Source organism: Nipponia nippon, unplaced genomic scaffold (assembly GCF_047370975.1).
Source record: "Nipponia nippon isolate SJK-2023a ecotype South Korea unplaced genomic scaffold, ASM4737097v1 scaffold_5, whole genome shotgun sequence".
NCBI lineage: Eukaryota > Metazoa > Chordata > Aves > Pelecaniformes > Threskiornithidae > Nipponia > Nipponia nippon.
Genome location: NW_028262369.1, coordinates 20,126,366 through 20,148,115, shown reverse-complemented (window position 1 = coordinate 20,148,115; position 21,750 = coordinate 20,126,366). Strand labels below are relative to the sequence as shown.

The 21,750-nt window shown below is 41.9% G+C and overlaps 1 protein-coding gene across 2 annotated transcripts in view; it reads right to left on the bottom strand.

The window, feature by feature from the left end:
• Window positions 1-20,113, bottom strand: part of SLC44A5 (solute carrier family 44 member 5) — a 103,087-nt gene extending 82,974 nt beyond the window's left edge. Inside the window, exon 1 of one of the 2 annotated variants that reach the window (XM_087733423.1) lies at window positions 19,883-20,113. In XM_087733423.1, coding sequence (XP_087589549.1) covers window positions 19,883-19,919 — 37 coding nt within the window. In that variant the 5' untranslated portion in view covers window positions 19,920-20,113. Of the gene's footprint in view, window positions 1-19,558; window positions 19,674-19,882 lie in introns of those variants that run through there. The other variant, XM_087733422.1, reaches the window with a different exon arrangement.
• Between the last annotated feature and the right edge of the window lie 1,637 nt (window positions 20,114-21,750).

The window sequence follows — 21,750 nt, the reverse complement described above, 5'->3', positions numbered from 1 at the left end:
ATTACAATTTTGATCAGAAACATTCTAGACACTGGAAGGTTGGTAGATTCACCACCCTCTTCAACGCCCATTAATAGATGGCAACACTCACAAATTTTCACCTCTGAAATATTTGATTTCACAAGCATTAATGGTAGACTTTCACTTTAGTCTTTTTGTGAATGTGTTTCTCTTGAACAATGAACATTTCAGGTCCCATTTATAGATGGTCAGACTCAACAATCAGTTGATATATAATCTGTATCTTAATAGTTAGAACATGACACCCCCACACTGCTTCCTGGGAACTGATCCCTGGATGATGCACAGCAATAATTTGGCTCAAACACACCATAGCTTTCCAAGTTAGACACACAGGCTTTTCCATGGAAGATGGGGAACTGTGAGAAAGGTGAAATGATGTCCTGCACTACATGGATTAAGTCCAGTACCTCCAGGTTGTGTAACAACTCCTAAGTGAACACACAGTAGATCTGACATCTCCTGGAAACACAGATTTACAACACATGCACCAAACGGAATGGGTAGAACATGAAAAGTAAGCCTGTGCCTCCAAGAGCATCAGCCCTTCTACACCCACATACACCCAACATAGCAGTTATGTGATTGTTCTAGCAGCTGCCAATGCTGGGCTTGCTTACATTCAGGATTTCTGAAGTGGAGTGTGGAGGGCAGAAGTATCCAACTATAAGGGATCCAGAAATTTTGGACAATATCTGTAGCCCTCAAAATCCACCTGAGCAGAACTTCTAAGTGCAAAAAGAGGCTAAGCCTGAGGAAACTAGATTTGCAGCAGCCTTCAGGAAAGGCATAATTCATACTACCAGTAGTAAAATTTTATGTTGTGAAACAATTACAAGTGTTCGTCCATTCAGATTCCTCAATCACTTAAACAAGATCAATGTTATTGCTAAAAAAATCTGTGGTCTGTGCAACAGCAATGTTTCTCTTTTTGTGAGTGCTGCTCCTGGGATGGCAGGGGTTTTGTTGGTTGGTTGGTGGTTTTTTGTTTGTTTTTAAAATCTTATTGCACTTAAAATAGGACTGATCAAATGTTTTAGAATTCTAATGTTTCCAGTTTTCCAGACTTCCTCTCCTGCCAATGCAGCAATGGGAATATTTGCCCTCTGGCTTAAAAGATACAATACCAGATCTCCATCTAAATTGCAATTAATGGAGCTTGATTAATTGGAACAAAAATTATTCTGTAGGGGAAAAAAAAAAAAGAAAAAAAAAAAAGATGGGTGAACTTCAAAGCAAGTGGAAATGGAAACACCTAATCAGGTAGGCAAGGGAGACAGGAATGAGATGATGCAGTAAGATACGTGGAAGAACAAACTGTAACGTTAAGTGTAGGAGAGTTTACAAGACTGATCAGGTGTCCAAGAACAATAGCAGACTTACCCATATGTCCTTCACTAAAGACAAGTCTACTACAAGTTATATTTAGTAGGCAACCTAAAGGCATTAAGTTAAAATTGGACTTCAGTTCTCTTGACAGCTGAGAAATGGAATAAACTATTCCAAAAAATCAATTTCTGAATTAAAATTTTGAATCTAAAGCATAGCAATTTTGTAATTAAGAATGGTATGAATTAAAAGGAAAGAAGATCAAATCCAAGCATGTTTTCAAGATACAAATCTTTGCAAGCCATATGACTTGATCTTAACCATCAGCAGTAATTTCTTCTAATGCACCTAAGCATTTTCTAACTGAACAATACATCCCCATCAACTGACTCCAAATAAGTCAAACGATAACTCTAGTACACTGTATAAATGAGAAGTTGATGGTTATAATATGTTACTACTTGGTTTTGACTTCTGGATAATACACTAATGAAATGATTCCTGAATGCTTACAAAGAAACACAGTAAGCCCCATATGATTTCTTGACAGAACCATATAGATAATGAGCATGTACTGGCAAAATGCAGTTTAAAGATGACAATAATGTATATCCTGAATGCTTTAGGAAATGCAATAATGAACTTGCCTGAAGGAAATAAAAATATTACCTGAACCACAACCATGTATTTTCCTATTATTAACAGACAAAATGAAGGATAACAAATGGTTTTCCTCTTAGAGCACCTTCTATGTGAAATCTCAATCACTAAACCTAATCAAAGCTTCTATTAAAATTGAGAAGATTGATATAGATTAAACGTGACAAGCTGGGAATACTAGGCCACATAAGACTGACTTTCTAAGATCACATCCCAGAAGGCTGTTACAAGTTACTGTTCTATTCTAAGGATGGAAGCCAATGCTTTTCAATCCCAGGCTTTTTTAGATATACCAATAATTATCCCCAGTCTCTCTTCCTGCTTCACTATAGACTAAAAAAAAAAAAAGTAAAAAACTGTTAGAGTTGTGGATTACTGCACTCAGAAATCTGGAAATATTAAAGTGAAGTCAGTTTGCCAGTGACCTCTATAGTCTTGTGACACATTTTTAGCTATGTGTTTGCCAATTATTTTATGTCAAGACATGGTCCCCATCTCCCTCACTACGATTTTGATACCTACCCTGCTAAGCCCTACTTTAGTTGTTATCCAACTTGTGCTAGTACACTGAAGCAATTATGTGTTTTCACAATACACATAAATGCCATCATTCAGACTTAAAGAAAAAAAAAAAAGATGGCATTTTCTTTACCTCCATGCCTGGATTTCCCCCCTGCCTCTTTAAATACTTCCCACTCACTAGAGAATTCAAGCAAAAATCTGTCTCACAGTTCACATTCCATCCTACTCGTATTCCCAGCGTTAGAAGTGTTTCAGTCGTTTCGCACAGTGCATCACCAGAAACAAGTACATCGAGCCAAACAGAGTTTTGATCATTAGGTATTAAGACCTCTTATTTCTGGGATACTCTGATTTGTCAGAGTTGTATCCATACAGTTACATTTACAGTTGCTTTGAGTGTATTAATTGTTCAAGAAATGTGACTGGAAAAACGGTCCTGAAGTGTGAGCTTCTTTCCACATATTCTACAAGTTTCCTGTCTTGAGCAACATACAGGTCATTAAAAGCTAACCGATAAAAACAAGATGTTTCCTTTACCCATTAAATATTTCCTGATCTTTTTCTAATGTGATAGTCCATGACAACATTCATCATACTCAGTGCTTTCAGAGGAAGATTTTGTCATAGCCAAAATGCTTATTTTATTACAGATTCAGCATTTTAACTCACCAGAAGATTTGGAAAAGATTTGCAAATAACTTTCAGCTGTATAAAAAATCTGCTGCAATGTGCTTTCTACCTAATTCTATGAAAGCCACAAAACAAATGAACAAAATCACCTCCAACAACTTGCTGATCAACGTTTATCACTACTGAGGTTTTGCCAAAAGAAAATGGCAGTTTTCCCTACAGGGAAAAATCATGCGTTACAAAGAATCCACAGCTGGAAGTCAAGTACAAATTCATCCTGATAGAAATCTTGCGTTCTAAATATGATTATATTTTGGCCACCTGGAATTACCTTTAAAAAAAAAAAATAGTTCTGATGGTGACATATAATGCAAATGTAACACAGAAGAAAACATAAGATTTCTTGCCTTTCACTCACTTCTACTTTGCTGTAGGTCAAATCTGTAGTGTTGAAACCAGTACAGTGAGGGTGGGGAGGAAAACTCACAAAATTCCTCTAAAACAGAGGAAAACAATGAAGGAGCAAGTGATAAACCAAAATTGTACTTTCAAGCAAAACTATTATTTTGTAACAAAAAGACAGATAGATAGAACATAGAGAGACAAGCAGACAATAATGAAAGACAAAGCAGGCACTCCAGATGCAAGGTGCGCAGCAGTCACAGATGATGTCAAAATAGATGCCCTGTAATGACAATAGCTATAGTACAAGAACTTGTCATCTATGCTAATAATTAGCATAAGCTTTCTTTAGCCTTGCAATGCAACCTCATAATTACTTAGAAGCATCTACACTAGTAACATTAGCAGCACTTGGTTGAGAGATTGTCTCTCAAATGGTCAGGAGGAAGCTGCAAGTAACAACAGTGCAACTTGCCACTGCTTTTGTAATGCAACTAGAGCTGCAGAGAAAGACAACGTAACATGTAGTTGTCATTAAATGTAAATGCAGCACACAAAAGTGTAAATACATAATTTAATCTTCTAATCAAATATTTAGCTTTCATCCATCTTTGAAAAAGGAAAGGTGAGGACAGAGGTGAAAAGCAAACCAATCCTGATTGTAAGAGGAAATCATGTACAACCCAGTATCCTGCGGTGACAGAACGAGGGAAAGCAGAGAGATACGTGGCTTTGCCCTTTATTACACTGATCATGACTGATATGTAAGCTAAACTGCACTAACATCAGGAAGACGTGTTTTAGGATATTGCCCAGCTATCCTGAGGGTCTGTGAGTGCTCATCGGGTTTGTATGAGAGGATGAGCAGACAGGGCAGGACAGTGCAAACATGCTTGAAATGACCAAAAAAGTACAGCTACACAGACTACAGTCCTACCCTTTCCTCCAGTGCTCCAGAAAGGCTCAAGGGCTTGCACAGTAAGAGCAGAAAACACTTCCCCTTTCAGTTTCACTTATTATGCAGGCTAGAAGCAGAATTTTAGCCATAAACAAGAGAAAAACTGAATCTTTTAAAATATATAGCAGCCTATATTAAGGACCACCGCCATTAAGTTGCCCTTATTTAGTTGGACAACTATGACTCGGTCATTATTTTACAGGCAAATTCAATACTTAATAGCAAATTTACTGCAGGATGCCTTCTAAAGATGGTAATTACAAAGCTTTGGTACTGACATATAACTATGACACTTTGCCCTTAAATATGAGAGAAAATGGTTAAAGACAAAATAGTTTAGTGCAAGTTACAGACTGTTAGGACTAGTCAAATCTAACGGGTTTTCATTCTGACACTGAGTGTAATATTATCATTAGCTGATCCCACTAATTGAACTGACCCAACAGCTTAAAACAAGCCAAAAAACATGTGACAAAAAATACATTAGTTGACCTTCCACATTCCCATCTTCCACACCGCTATAAACTAGGGCAGCATGATGAAGTCTGACAGTTACACACTTTTGAGATATTTTCGTTTGATTTGAAAATTCTGTCCACAAAGTCAAACTCATCACTAGCTTCACTTTCTGTTAAGAGAACATCACTGCCAGGTTCTTGGGGATTTTGGAGGATTCCTCCCCATTCCTCCCTTCTTTACATACTATGGGCCTTGGCCCAGACCCTGCAAATACTCAAGCATGTGACTACTGTCAGCAGTCTTAATGACCACAGAATCACAGAAGATCTCAAGTTGGAAGGAACCCATAAGGATTACATGTGTTGCGAGATAGACAAGAAAGGCAGGAGAGACTACGAACTAGCTCCAGCGTGTCTGTAAGCCCTTATCCTAGGTCAGTTCCAGCATCACCTCAGATTGCTCAGTGAGTCCGCTGAGGCTTCCTAACACTCATGTTTATACCTTGGTATTATACCAAGTGCTAGGATGTTCTAACACTGTTGGAGAGAAGGTATTAACTCCACTTTGATACTTGCATGGATATAAGTTCCCATCTTAACTTGCAAATAGAGCTATGTTATGAGCAGTTGCTAGCATCAACAAATGGAAGTCATTCTGCAGGGAGAAAAGAAGCAATTCCCCAGACTGCTCCTTTACTGTGTCGTCCTTTCTTATTATATTTTCCTTATACCTTTGAGTGAGATAGAGCATAAATAAACAACATTCATAGGTTTTCTCATATATCTTTTCCTGGCAGTGGTTACAGTGCACATAACAGGGAGAGGTCTTGGAAAAGAGCTCTTGGCAGCTGGTGGGTTTATTTCCTTCTGCTTGCAAAGCCGCATTTCCAGGTGTACTATACAACTTCATTGATAGTTTATTGCTCAGAATTCTAGGGGATTTGTTTGTTTACCATCCCCAGTTAGAGATTCACTTGTTTTGGGGTTGGTTTGGTTTGGTTTTGTTAAGAAACTTTCGTTGATTTCTCTTCCTGTTCTGTTTTTCAGTATCCCAAGCCACTCATTCTCTACCTACAGATTTTTTTATTCCCTTAGTTGAAAGAGAAACCTTTCATGAGTTTCCAGTAGCTGAACTCTTTTTATTAATTTCTCTATAATTGCAAAATAAGCTTCAAGACAGCTGCTGAGATGGACATTCTTCCTCAGACTTGGAGGGCTGGAGTCCCAAAATGGTGGCTAGCCTCAAGCTTGCGGCAAGATGCTGGACTAGTGTTACATTCTTCTTGCCACGACACTCAGTCATTTGTGAAGAGCCCATCAGCACAAATTAGCAAGGGTCTACTCAGCATGAACTACATAAATAGAAATGCAATGTATGGACATATGTTACTTGCTTTCCAAATGAAATTATGTATTCATAGGTACAATAATTATGTTATTGATGTTTTGTCTAGGTGTAGTAGGGACCTGGACAGATGCCAGAAAAACACTAACAAGGAAATAGATATGTATGTTCATATTATATACATATTTTCCTAGATACATATATACATATATGTATCCAAGCACTTTATAATCTCACAAACCCCACTCAAACCTTTAAATTACTTATGGGGGTAAATATTACAGGAGTTGAAGAGTATTGGTCACAGGCACAGAGTACTTATTATGATTTTCCTGTTTATAGCAGTTGTCTAAATGCTAGCACAGATATTGCATTGTACTGAAGCCAACAAAAAGGGGTATTCACAGATACAGCTCATTGCCTTTTGTCAGACAGAGCAAAGCAACAGCATAGGAACTATTTATCATTCTGCTGGGGGGGAAAAAAAAATCTAAAAATAAATACTGTATTTAGTAACACTGTTAGTCAGCTGGTTTTTAGCAACCTAATCACGTCCAAGAAATTGTAGCTCTTTTAGAAAAATATAAGTGATGCAAAAAACAATTAGTTTTACTGTAACATCCAGTACAAATAATCTTAAATAATAAGTACCAGAGCTATTATTCACCGTATTCATTTATTTCAAAGTACACTGATTATGAAGGACACTAATTCAGCTACCAGATTTCATGGCACATCAGCCTGTACAAGTCTAGATGCTGTGCGTGCAATCGGCCCAGCAGGAATCTGCTAACCTGAAAAAGATACTTACTTTCTTCTATATATTATCAACTGTGCAGAAGAGACAATTAAGCAGAATCCTGACCACTCACGTGTCAGAGCTCCTCTTTCTGGTGACACATGCTCCTAAGGCAGAAACAGGTTCCCACGCTTACCCACATCAGAAGCACACACTAAATCATATATTTTAACAGATTATCTCCTGGTTTAAGAAGCAGGTACAAGCATGGGACTTCCTTCTGGAGAAGTAACCCACCAAACATCTTCTGAGAACCTTAGTCATTGGCTCTTTTTAGGGAGAGGATCTCTTTAGGCTAAACTGCCTTGTCTCAGCAGCTGTCAGAGGTCAATCAAAGGCACAGTTTCAGGTTTTAGTATAATAAAAGAGCTTTGACTTCAAAGCGACTGCTCAACAGAGTACACTCAAGGAGTACGGTCACTTGCTGCAGCTCTCTTCAGCACAATCTAGGAGGGAAAGGCTGATTTCACTTATGCAGATCGAGGCTGGAAATGTGCAAATATTGCTGTGTGACCTTTCTTTAGTTAGAAGGAACAGTCAAGAGCATCCCATCCCTGCCTGTAAAAATTCCCCATAATTTGTATGGGCATGTGGACAGCACTGAATTTCTACATCAGCAGTAAGCTGTATGGGATTATCCCATGAGCTAGAGAAATTTCCTCCTGGCTACTTTTATTTATGGGTGCTTACAGCAGCCCAGCTGCTGTGGAGTACCACAGAAAATGAATGTGATATGAAAAAAAAAAAAAAAACAACAAAAAAAACCCAAAAAAACACCCCTGATGTTTCATATGGATTGCAGCTCTATTATTCAGAATGACAGGTATAGAGGTATTTATATCTATACCTGAATAGCAATAAGTTCCAGAGACTGGAATTCCAGGATCATAAAAGCTTGGTACCACCAAATTCAGACTGAACAATATGGAGGGGAAAAAAGCAAAAACATTAAGACAACATTTAAGTTGCACAGGTCTTTTGTCCAAAATGATACTCAGTTTCTGTTGGGATCTGTTGTCTAAGAAAACTTAGATATCTAAAACATCCATCTAACTCTAATGGCAGCCAGGCATTTATTTCCTGTCACCCTAGCAAAAGTAAAACACAGGTTTACAATAAACCTACTTTTTCCCAGTAATTACTTGTTAGGCTTGTCACTGCTTTCCCACCACCCCCAAGGAGTTTATGTCCTCTGTATCACACCACCTGAATGACAGCCCATTAGTTCATCTAAGTCAGCATAGTCCAATGAGTACTATGAACTAGATCTCCTGTCTTGGCTACTATTTTTCTCTATCCAAGAGGCAGTATCAATTTTCCCTGAGCCTGGTACTAGCAACAGGAAAAACAAATAGTAAACACAGTTAAGCAACTGTGAATGTTATGTGTTTTTGCACTTGAGAAGCGAATGCAGAACAAAGAAGGTTTTTTTTCACATCTGAGTGAAGATCAATTACTGAATTTCCTAAATCACCTCCAGGTTTGTTTTAATTTTGTTTAACTGTCACAGCAATTTTTCTTCTGACCAGGTGATTATGTCTAATGTGTTTTATTTTGCTTATCATGGATAATAGTAACAACTAGTCTGTGCAGAATGAGATGTTTATGACTCTTAACATAAGGATGCAGTGTAGAGAAATACAGGCCTGGTATGACAGGAGAGACCTTGAGAAGCGGAGACACAAGACTGGATGGTAATACAGTGTACAGGCATGGGATGACAAAAGATGGGGCACTGGCTTAGCACTAGAGGCCTCATGACTACAAACAGCTCACAATGGACAGTTAAGAAATACAGTGCTGGAGCTGGAAAATGCTGGTTTTCAAGGATAACAAAAGAGAACAAAGAGCAAGTATTTAACATAAGTAAAACGCACCATATATAGTAAGTTTGGATATAATTTGAAGTTGCAGGCCAATGAAGAGCAAGCTATAAAAATATGTTAGCAAACACATAAAAAGGTCTCCAAGTGGATCGTAGGGTGAGGAAGAAAAACCCATCAATATCAACATCATAGTCCTCCTGGCAAGGCGCTCCAGATGCTGGCAACTCACAGTAACACATACACACACCACCCTCCCAGCACCAGGATGAAGCCACCAACCTTAGGACCCTTAGGACCTTAGGATGAACCCTCCCATCACTACTCCATGTCTTAAGGTTGGTGGCTTCAGTCTGGTGCTGAGGGGTGGGTGTGTTACTTTGAGTAACACATGGAAGGATGAACCTTCCATCACTAGGAAAAAGGAAAAGGGGATAGAAACTAAGAAGCATTAATATAACAATTTTAACTCTATTTAACTGTAAGTATTATTGAGACTTTTTTCTGTAGAGAAGTACTTTTTCTGCTGTAATAACTAGATTTGAACTAATAAAGATCATTGGATTAGACTGTTAAGATTTTAATTATTCTAACAATAGAATTCTTGACTTTATATGAGGTGTGTTTCCTCTTTGCCCACAAACAAGGTTTTCAGCTCAGCACAGGTACTAAATTCTCTTATTACAGACCAACTGTAGTATAAAACACCAAACTTTTCTTGATTTCCTGTCCCTTCCATCGCCTCTAATGCATCAAATAATTATGAAAACTGTCTCAGCTTCACTGGTGTACATTCTGAGAAATTCTGACAAATTTGCTACAACAGAGTTGAGATGACACTCTAGCCCAGGAATTTTAAGCATTAAAATAGTTATGTTGATACTGTATTTTATTATTTCAATGAGAGATTATGAAAAACAATATGCCAAAGAGAAGCTATACAGGAAAACCAAACAGCACTATAAATGCATCTACCACTTTGGAGGAGCATCTTTAAGAATTTCTCCTAAATGCCAAAGGTCTGCATAGGTTGGTGAAAAAAAACTTATTTTTAATCCAAACTGATGGTGGTAAGAAATAACTCCATGTGTCTGTAAATACCTATCTTCTTTCCCAAGTACAGGAGCGCACTCTTCCAGTCCAAACCTATGAGAATTCCTTGACGGTAGACAGCAGGCAACAGTCCAATCATAGCAAGGGACCTGAGCAAGTCCTGGAATATGCTTCAAAGCCTTGGTTTCCAAGAAAGTTCTGATTAACTAGGCCTACTAGGACCAGAGATACGTTTTGCAGCATAATGACTACATTCAGCATGCAAAAATGTTTAGGCCCTTATTTCTTTCATCTCTTGCAATACTGGTTTTAAAGTAGCAAGATAGCCTAATGATATAGGTATTTAAAAAAGCAAAAGAACAAAAAAACCAAACCCCAAAACACAGCAACCTAAGCACCTGTCTAAAGCCTAAAACTTGTTCTTTTACCATGAAAGGCTGGGAGCACAGCTGAGCTACGGCTTGGGGAGACAGGAGTGGGGAAGGGTTTGCAAATACTTGCTACACAAAACCTTGAGTGTTTTGGGTCTGAATTCAGTAAGCCATCTTGGACTAAAAGAGGAAGAAATTAAAAAGCTGGAACTTTTTTTCATTTGTCAGGACTGCCCACTGAAAGACAAACATATCAGTTATTTAAGCAGCTGTAGCCGGAGAAGTTCAAGGTACTGTCTGTTTGCCTGCTTCCTGACTGAACAAGCCTCCTCTCTTGTCTTTGAGATTTCCACTAGGCTTCTAAAAATATGTAAACAAGTATACTACATGTATGTGCATGAGAGAAATATAGGCAGGGCTAGATTTCATTTTGGTTTTGTTTTACATTTAAGACTGTACCTGATTTTGAAAGCGAGCGAAGCTTGGAAAGAGATGGAACACCTGAGGATATTTAACTGCCAGTACACCAGAGCATAAACATGTCAAACAAGTATGAGAAACATGCCAAGTCTCACTTTCACACAACCATTAGTGTCTCTGCATTTGATATAAAGAGGTTTCTTTAATTTCTTTTTATCAAGTTGAGTTGTGAAACAACTGCTTTGTGGTAAATGCACAAAATGCCGATTGATTGAAACAGGATTGCCTTTTAGTGTTTGACAGTCATATTGAGAAGACAAAATGCTGTGGAGACAGACTACAGAGTGTTAAGGAACAGCAAGAGCAGGACTGCTCCCTAAGGAAAGGCAAGTCTGGACCCCAGGATGCCCAAAACACAGGCTGTGCAATGACCTCACACGTACAGCACCAGAGGCAGGCATGCAAAGCAGTGACAGCAACAGGTCTTACTGACCATTCAGTGATCATCAGGCCAGACATGGTAACAGGCCAGGGTCCACCCAGGAATTCCACGCAGCACTTCAGAAACAGGACTAGGGACAGACACCCCTAGGACACAGCTCAGGCGGGAACCAAAGGCACCAGCCTGAGCTTAAATGGAACCCCTGGTCAGAGGACATGGGTGGAAGCCGCAGGCAAGACTGGTCAGGGCAATGATGACCTATTCATGCTCTCAGCGTCCTGATGCAGAGAAATATCAATGGATTCCTAAACAGAAGGATTCACTAACTCTGACAAAACTGCCAAGTTACGGTAACTGTACTAATTCTAACTCTGCAACAGTGACGCTTCATGTTTCTGTGGCACGTCTCCTTTTTCAGAGCACATAGCCCAGGGAAATAAGAACACTAAAGGCTTTAAAAATTCCATACACACATGTAAAGCCTTGTTTTGATAATACAGGGAGTTCCACTACAAGCAGTGGGTTTGAGCTTTATCTCCTCCTGCATGACAGTTCCATTACAAACCCACACTTTCCTGGAGTTTGTATCAGGTAGAAACTGCTCAAATCCATCTGACAGAGAACTGTGCAAAGGTTAGAGTTAATTGTTAACATCACTGTTAAATTGTATGGTAGCAGAAAGAATTTCCCCTCAACTACGTATTAATATCCTGCTTGTTAAAAGACATAACAAAGTTTACATAGTCATAAAGAAGCCTAGCTTGTTAAACTATTTCTTTCTGGGTAATGTTCAGTGACATTCATACCACTCAGCAATAAATAATGAACTGAATAGTGTATAACTATGCATAACAGTTAAGTCAATCTCCTTACTTAAAGATGTTCTGATTGCATCATCCTTGTTCAAGGCTGAGCAATACCTTACTCCCAAGAATGGCTCAGCTTAAGTCAATAAGCTGAAAGAAGTACAATACTCAAGCTCGAAAGGATGATAAATCAAAGCCCGGATGCTTTCACACACTCTAGAATCTTAATTGGACTGGAAACTGTAGTAATTAATTTGGCTCAAGAAATACAAAGTACTAGACCACTAGATGAGCAATTTGTATTGACTAAATCCTACTGGTTTTATTGCCTATTCACTTACTGACCTAACCATTTCTGGTATGCAGTACTTGTCATATTTTAAGAAGATACACTGAATTCAACTCAGCTACTTACATTAATAAAGTAAGCACTTACTGTTGTATCAAAGGAGATGTTTGTAAATTTAACTGAGCTATTGTTTGCATCTTGTCAACGATCTGTTGAAGACCTCTTGCAAAAACTTAGAATATGCCTAGCTTTATAAATCCCAGTCATCCCATGAAAGTCTCCATGATAATCCAAATGAGGAAAAGATGTTTGAACTGTTCCTGAGATTAGCACAATGTAAGAATCCCATGAAGGTATCGCTGTCACCGACGTTCCAAAGTACAGATGCTTCTGAAATACCACAACTGCACAAAACCCTCAGAATATCCAGTTATCTTTATAATCAGGGTTTTACCATAATACACAATAAACCACACTGCTGTTCAGAAAGTCTCTATTCTATGGGGTAAATACTCTACATTTTTTTTAAAATACCCATTAATAGTCACTATAGTCCAATAAAAATATTGTATGTCTTTAACATTGTCTAGATACATATTTGTATCATATCCTCTTGCAGTCAATAATGTGCATTTAAAGTCTTCAAAGTACGGATTATGAAAATGCATATTTAAACAGTTCTCAAATGCATATTTACATAATTAACTGTAATTTATCTTGAAGGCTATTGCAAACCTTTGTGTTCACTCTCACACAATTCTATAGGGATCTTTATTTTTTTTCTCTAATATTTTAATTTAATATGCATAATAAAACGTTAGGATTATCAGTCCTGTGTTTCCTAAAGTTTTGGGGCAGAACTTTCTATTGACTTCTTTAGAGATAAATTTGAGTTAAAATCTTGTAATGACAAAAAGGTAAAATGAAACAAATTTGTACTGCATTTCTAATTCTTTCTTGATTCACTGATTGTTCAGTGAATTATGATACATACTTTATGTCTTATCTATTCCAAGACAACAAACTCATTATAAGAACATTCAAGATGATCATGAACCTCCTGACTACAAGTAATAAATATGTCATACAGCTCAGAGTAAGCAGATGCATCTCCACATTAGACACCTGATTTAGAGCCCAATTCTGCTCTGGGAAGAAATGTTCCTCATACTTTGAGATATTAGAAAGCTAGCTCACACACACAAAGCGTGATGGTCTTATATGCGTCCCCTACTGCATTCATTTTATGTTTATGAAGTCAAGAGAGAAACAGCAGCCAAATTAATGGCCTAAAATTGCTCAGTCACTTTCACCTCAACCAAAGTACACACTGCAGTATCTTCATTTTTTTTTTTCAACAAGTCAACCTTTTGCAAGTATTGTAAGTATTGTGTTTATTAAACCTACTTTTCAATAAATCTACAATGTGATTGCATATACCTTCTCTGTGTGTTCTGTTTATACTTTCCAATCACTTATGATTCCATCATCAACTTCCATTAAATCTGCTAGAAGAGTGGGTATGTGTTAAGATAATTTTACGTTTTGTGAAAATCAGCAGGAGGCAGAGAAAGACTACCCTGTACATGCCTTGAGGCATGAAAGGTTAAAAAAACACCATATTAGACTGCAGAGAATCAAAGATGGGGGGAGGAGAAATTACTGTCTACATGTCCCCCAAAACTTGATTGACTTCAACAATACAGTCAATCAGTCACAAGACATGAACACAGGAAACCTGGCTTCCTGAGTTCTGGTACTCATGGACTTTACTTTTTTTAAGGGAAAAATTTGGAACACATAATCAAATTCAATTTAATTACCTACTGTTCAGAATCTCATCACAATTTAAAGTCAACAGACCACCTTCTCCTTCATGTAATTACTACCCAGGCAAATTAGAGGGATGGTATAAGAATTTTAGTCATCTAAACAACTTGGGACAACAGGCGCTTGCTACAAATATGAAAGCAGTATAGAGATCATAGAATGCTTTGGGTTGGAAGGGATCTTTAAAGATCATCTAGTCCAACCCCCTTGCCATAGGCAGGGACATCTTTTACTAGATCAGCTACTCGAAGCCACATCCAACCTGACCTTGAACACTTCCAATGATGGGGCATCCACAGCTTCTCTGGGAAACCCGTTCCAGCATCTCACCACCCTCATCATAAAAAATTTCTTCCTTTTGTCCAAACTAAATCTACCCTCTTTCAGTTTAAAACCATTGTCCCTTGTCCTGTCAATACAGGTCTTGGTAAAGAAAGTCTTTCTCCCTCCTTCTTACAAGCCCCCTTTATATATTGAAAGGCTGCAGCAAGATCTCCCCAAAGCCTTCTTTTCTGCAGGCTGAACAACCCCAACTCTCTCAGCCTTTCTGCATAGGAGAGGTGTTCCAGCCCTCCAACCAGTTTTGTGGCCCTCCTCTGGACCTGCTCTAACAGGTCCATATCTTTCTTGTGCTGGAGACCCCACAGCTGGATGCAGTACCGCAGGTGGGGTCTCACCAGAGCAGAATACAGGGGAAGAATCACTTCCCTCGACTTGCTGGCCACACTTCTTTTTACGTAGGCCAGGATACGATTGGCTTTCTGGGCTGCGAGCGCACATTGCCAGCTCATGTCCAATTTTTCGCCCACCAGTATCCCCAAGTCCAGTATCCCCAAGACCTTCTCTGCAATCCATTCATCCCTCAGCCTATATTGATGCTGGGGATTGCCCTGACCCACGTGCAAAGCTTTGCACTTGGCCTTGTTGGACTTCAAGAGGTTTGCACGGGTGCACTCCTCAAGTCTGTCATGGTCCCTCTGGATGGCATCCCTTCCCTCTAGCAAATCAACTGCACCATCAGCTTGGTGTTGTCTGCAAACTTGCTGAGGATGCGCTCGATCCCACTGTCTATTGTTGTAGATGAAGATATTAAATAGCATTGGTCCCAATACAGACACCACTCGTTACTGGTTTCCACCTGCATATTGAGACATTGACTGTAACTCTTGGGACAAGGATGTTGTGGACCACCGTTACCACAGGACCAGGCAAAAGATGAAGCAGCACGCTAAGAGAGAAAGTTCTCACTCAAAGAGACCTATCTGCAGTAATAAATAACAGGAAACGTACTACAAAGTGCTGCTTTTAAAATTCTCTCTCTGTTTTTCTCCCCAGCCCCCTAAATTTATTCCACAGTGAATCGTTTTATCTAGAACTAGGATGTTAGCAAAATCAGACATTGCTGAAGCTCTGTACCTAGGTTCAGCAGATGTGCTCCAAGAGTAAATGATTCATCCCACCTAAAACATGCACTGCAAAGCCTAGATAAAGTGGACCAAATTTATGTCAGAGGAAGAAAGATTTAAACCACCTGACCCTGAGTTTCACCTACTTCTAACACTTCTGAGAATAAAGTGTTAAATCAAGTTTCAGCTTCAATATGAATGTCACTGTTGTGGTTTAACCCCAGTTGGCAACCAAGCACCACACAGCTGCTCACCCATCCTCACCCCCCAGTGGGATGGGGCAGAGAATCTGAAGAGCAAAAGTAAGAAAACTTGTGGGTTGAGATAAGAACAGTTTAATAATCGAAATAAAATTAAAATGATAAAATTACAAAAAAATGTAATGAAAAGGAAAACAACAAGAGACAGACAGACAGGAACAAAACTCAGGAAAAACAAGTGATGCAATTGCTCACCACCCTGCCAACTGACGCTCAGCCAGTCCCCGAGCAGTGATCGCAGCCCCCCAGCCAACTCCTGCCAGTTTATATACTGAGCATGACGTCATACGGTATGGAATAGCCCTTGGGCCAGTTTGCGTGAGCTGTCCTGGCTGTGCCCCTTCCCAGGTTCTTGCGCACCTCCTCACTGGCAGAGTATGGGAAGCTGAAAAGTCCTTGACTTAGTATAAGCACTGCTTAGCAACAACTAAAACATCAGTGTGTTGTCACATTATTCTCATGCTAAATCCAAAACACACCACTACACCAGCTACGAGGAAGACAATTAACTCTATCCCAGCCGAAACCAGGACAGTCACACACTGGTAAGAAATTTGAACCTCAGAAGGTGAAATGAATTACAGAACATGATATACAAGGATTTACCAGCAGGAGCTAAGAAGGCTTCATCTGCAGCAGTGCCAATAGCTTCCACATCTTATGACGCTGCTATAGCTAAATAGTCCATTTTCCTTAGATTGAGGATGTCCTTCCTGCATGGTACATATGTGTAACTGGATGAAATCAAGAAAGGGAAATGCAGGCCAAGCTACTATATACCAATAACCTATCTTGATACAAAGTTTCAGAGTTCATCAAAAGCTCTTCCAAGGGAAACAGAAGAACCTCCCTCACTTGGGAAAATAAACAAATGGAATTCTTTTTAGTGAAAAAACTGACGTGATCACTTAACAGCAGTAACTAGGAATCCCACCTATAGACTCAAGTTTTGGTTGCACCACTACTAGCAAAAGAAATCATAAGAAAGTAGTTCTTCCTAGAGAGGGTCTAAATATGCAGATATAAAAAAGTAAGCTAGCTAAATTTTAGCTGAAAGTAATAAAATTTGGCACTTTATATACTTTCTCTTCTTAAAATAGTGACAAAAGCTTTCTTAAAAGACAACGTCATCATCCATTTGGACTTCAGTGATTTGTCAGCTAACAACTGAACTACAGTTCACTACCATAGGAAATCACTTATGGTACAATCACTGCTAAGAGCCTGATTCTGCAATGAAGTCAAAAAGAACTTTACCATTGATTTCAACAGTCACATGACAGCCCTTAACATTGCAGTTACATGAAAGAAAATACTACTTTGGTTAAAAGAATAAAGATCCCACAACCTCAAAAATCAGCTACAATGAGAAAAGGAAATAATGAGTAATTTGCCTCCTTAGCTTCAGTAGCAATCTTCCTGTTGGGAAATAACTTTGTTTTTTCTCATTTGTAAGTCCCCTGCTAGAGAGAGAGGCCTCAATAAAGTCAATGTCATTATTCTTCACAAATCCTTCATATTTAACCTGTTTTAAGGAAACACTTGATGCAATTCCTGGAGCCAGCTTACAGGCTGGCTCAAGGAAGATTAAACTTAAGGAACCACTACGAAGCTTGTTTTCAAAGATGAACTTACAGTCCTTCTCACACATGCATGCAGACAGACAACACAGCTAGAAGTGAGAGAGCTTAAGAGGAACAGGCCTCAAAATGGCTATGGGCTTATCAAAACCTTTTACAGAGCCATATTCACACTACCAGTCAACCATTCTGTCCGGTACCTTGGGCTTGCAGCAGTCAGTCTAACACTAATAACCAGCCATCTGACAGGATACTTGTTACCTCAAAGAGAAATCTGAGGTAGCTACAAAACTGTTCACGGAGCCTAATGTCAGCTGTCAACTGTGGGCTTGACTCATCTCTTATAAAGAATCGGATTGATGCCACAAGTTAAAAGACCACAGCTTTTGAGAAGAATTTGCCTTTGTCATTTATAAATGCTGAAACCCTGAGAAATCCTTGAGATTCCCAGGAGAGATGTTTAGGACACCTATACCTCTGAAAAATATACCTGTGGGCTAATAAATAACCAGTTACTGGCAGAGACAACAAAGTCAAGAGAATAACTATTACAGCAACCTAATTTAAAAGGAAAACCATATCATATATGCTGAATTCAGAAATGCTGCACTTTCCTTTTGTAAGTCTTTAACATTATGTGATCTAACAGGGAAAACAAATCAAAATTCAAACCTTGCTTCCCAATATAAGACTAGAGGAAATACTCAAGATTTCTGCAAATGTGGTAACACAATGCACACTATCACTAACAAAATCCACATATGCAAATAAGATAAAAGGAAGTAAACACACTGATGGCAAGAAACAGCTAAAATAGCAAAAATTCTAGTCAGAATAATCCTTCAGAACTACAAGGTGATTACAGACACATTGCTCTCCTCCCTCGAGTTGAATAAGTAAAGGAGCGCCCTTTCTTACCTGAGTAACGTGCTTTGAAAAATGAAGTTACAAAATGATTGTATTATCATATCACAATACAACACTCGGTACTTCCCGTCACGACTTTCTTATCAGAGTGTTCTTGCTTACAAATGGCAAGCAAGGAAGCATACACAGCACTTATTGAACTCTACTCAAAAGGTATTTTCCCTTCCTGAATACCGTGTTCCTGCTCTTCTTTCAGAAGAATATTTCCATGCCTACCTTTCTACCGTCAGTGCTGAATATCTATGGTCCTAGGCCTACTCCCTCTACAGGAACCTGCAAAACCATTTGAATTCCATAGGAGTAGGAACAGGTTCTCTCAGAAGTCAAATAACTACAGACTCACCTATTTAGATTTCACATTTGAAACACTCCAATTTCCTTCTGGCTTGTTTTCCCTCCCTAAAGGCTTATTTTCCTTTTCTTTTTTGTGAGGAAGCTAAGCTGTGAATTTTCCTTTAGCCACATCAAGGTTCAGACCATAGAGGTGAATTATAAAATAGAGTTTTCCGAGTTGTAAACATGCCACACAGCATGCCTGTGATACCAAGGCAAAGGCTGCTTTACCAAGCCCTTTCTGCCCATTTGTATAACTCAGCCAATTACAGGCAGCCTTTGGGACTCACAGAAAAGAAGCCTTGTTTCTAAGGGGGTTTGCTCATTCTGCAGATTTGTTTTGCCACGGAAATCTCGCGCACATTGGCAGAGGAAATCGGTTTTGTAGCGACACCTTCAAACAGGCTAAGAAGCTTTGCAAACCCCGCGTCCTCTGTTGCAAATACATTAGCTTCCAAGGAGCAATTAAGCAGAGCTCGAGCATCGGGATGAAGTTCTGCCCCCGGTGACCTTCCCCGACGCGCTGGCTGGCAGGATCCAGTCAGGGAGCGGAGTGGGCTCAGTCCGGGCACCCCGGCCACGGCTGTGGAGCTCCCAGTCCCTACGCCCAAAGCACCAGCACCCCACAAGCACCACCAGCACAGCGGGCTCCCGGCCCCGGTACCCCGGCCCGCCGGTAAGCAGCCCCCAGCCCCGCACACCGCTCCCGCGCGCCCAACGGCCGGCGCGGCCTGGCCCGGCCCGGCCCGGCCCGGCTCGCCCGAGGGCCGGCCCTCGCCGCCGCCGCGCACCTGCCGCCCGGCGGCCTTCCCGCCCACCGGCCACCGGGCCCCGGGCGGGCACGCACCGCGGCCCGCTCCTCCCCAGAGCGCGGACAAAGCGGCCACAACGCACCTGCTGCCGGGGAAGAGGCTCTCGCCCTGCCCGCCCCCATCTCTGCGCCCACCGGCTCCCCTCCCCGAACCCGACCGCCCCGCCTTCTTCGGGCCGGGCGAGCCGCAGCACAAGCGGAGAGGTGCCTCGGCGCCTTCGGGGTGCCCGGGGGGGCCCTACGCCCACCGCGCCCCCAGTATCCGCCGAGGGAAACAAACTCCGGCTGCCGCTGCACGCCGGCTGGATCCGCAATGTAAACAGGCCGGAGGGAGGCAGAGGCGCCGGCTGCCTCCGCCCGCTAGCACCGGCGCCCGCCCCGCCTTGCCCCCGCGCCCGGGCGCTCACCGTAGAGAGGCGTGGAGGCTTCTCCCTTCCTCGCCATCGTCTCCCGGTGCCCTCCGCGCCGGCACAGCCAGGGGCCCGGCGCCTCCGCCCGCCGCTCAGCGCGCTCTTTGTTGCCGTGAAGGCATGAGAGGCGGCAGCGGCCGGGCAGCCTCCCTCTCCGCTCCTCTCCCCTCCGCCGCGGCCGCTCGGAACACCGCCCGCGCCCCGCGCTGACCCTCCCGTCCCGTCGGCTCCGCGGCCGACGCCTGCGCCGAGCCCGCGGGGGCGGTGCCCGAGCCGGGCGGGGGGGGCCGCGGGCGGAGGGGGCGCGCCGAGGGCAGGCGGAGGGGCGGCGGGACGGCCCGCAGCCGGCCCGCACGCCCCCTCCTCGGGACGCGCCTCGCTAACTTCGCCCGGGCCCGGCTCCCGGCGACAACTTCGGCAGCTGGTGGCAGCGGGCGCCCTACCTGGCGGGGTCCGCGGCGGGGAGGTCTCCATCCTCTGCCCCCGCCGCCAGCCGCTGCCTGGGCGGAGCGCCCTGCCGCCGAGCGCCCGTCGTTCTCCGGCGAAACGCGACTGCCAGCAGCCGGCTCGGCTCCGGCTCCGGCGGGCGCCCGCGCCGCTGTCAGGGTGGGAAGGCTCCCCCTTTCCGTGCCCGGAGCCTGGAGGTTTTGCCGCAGGTAGGAAGGAGACAGCGGGTCCTGGAGCCGCTTACGGCCCGCCCGGGCCCCGCCGGCACCGGGAGCGACCTTGGAAAGCGCCTGCCGCCGCGGCCCCGCGGAGCTGTCCGGGCCGCCCGTGCTGAGCTCCCCGGGCCGGGCCGGGCCGGGCCGGGCCGCCCCGCGGGGAGCAGCCTCCAGCCCACGCGAGGAAAGGGCTGCTGAGAAGTCGAAGCACTCCGGTATGCTCACAGAGAGCTGGGGTTTCCCTCTCCTCCTGACCGGGAGGAATTTTAACACTTCAGTTTTGGTTCTGGGTGCGGGCATTTTCATGATTCAATCAAAAAATAATGTTCAGTCCTGGCAAATACAAATTGCTGGTCATAAACTTTCCTTTAGTTTTCATCATCCACCTCCCTTTGTTTTATCCGAATGGGGCAATGGCCTCTTAAAGTGCAATTAGTCTGATTGCTGAGATTCCTTTTCAGTTCTGACAGCCCAAATCATCCCTACAGCGAAAGGACTCTATATTCAGATGTCGCATTGCTATTTATCTATTAATCTGTTGTTAGGGAAACATCACTAAGTCCAACACAGACAACATTTTGTATTGCAAAAATTTTGAAACAACCCTGTGTAATTCTTGACAGAAGTGCACCTGTAGGCCATCATTTACATTTTTACACATCAGCGATTTGAGGAAAAGGTACTTTCAAAGGCTTGCAAATAAAGGTACCCTTTCAAATATTGGCTTAAGACCCTCAGAAGCACGCGTTTATTTTATTTATGAGTAAATTAATATGCATAGATCATGGAAGTTGTTACTATGCTTGTATTGAAACACAAACCAATCATACATGCGTTAGAGGCAGTGAGGGTATGTGCCTCCTCCACAGTCAGTGCAACATCAGCTCTTGCAGAGCTAGCTGCCTTGGCTGGTTTTAAGAAAACTAAATCAGGCATATGTAGCACCTTATCCATCCTTCCAGAGGTCTCAGGTCAGGCCAATCGCTCTAATAATTGCTGAATTTCACATATGCAGTTTTGTCTGCTAGTAGCAGAAGTACTGGGGAAGATATTTCCCCTTCTGTGTTAAATTGTAAGAATTTATTTGTCCTTCTAACTTTTAAAACGAGTAGTTGCTTCCTCTGGTTACCCCATTTCATCAGAATACTACCTACGCAGAGGTTTATGCATCCTATGCACCACTGGTGGTCTGCAAAGTTAATG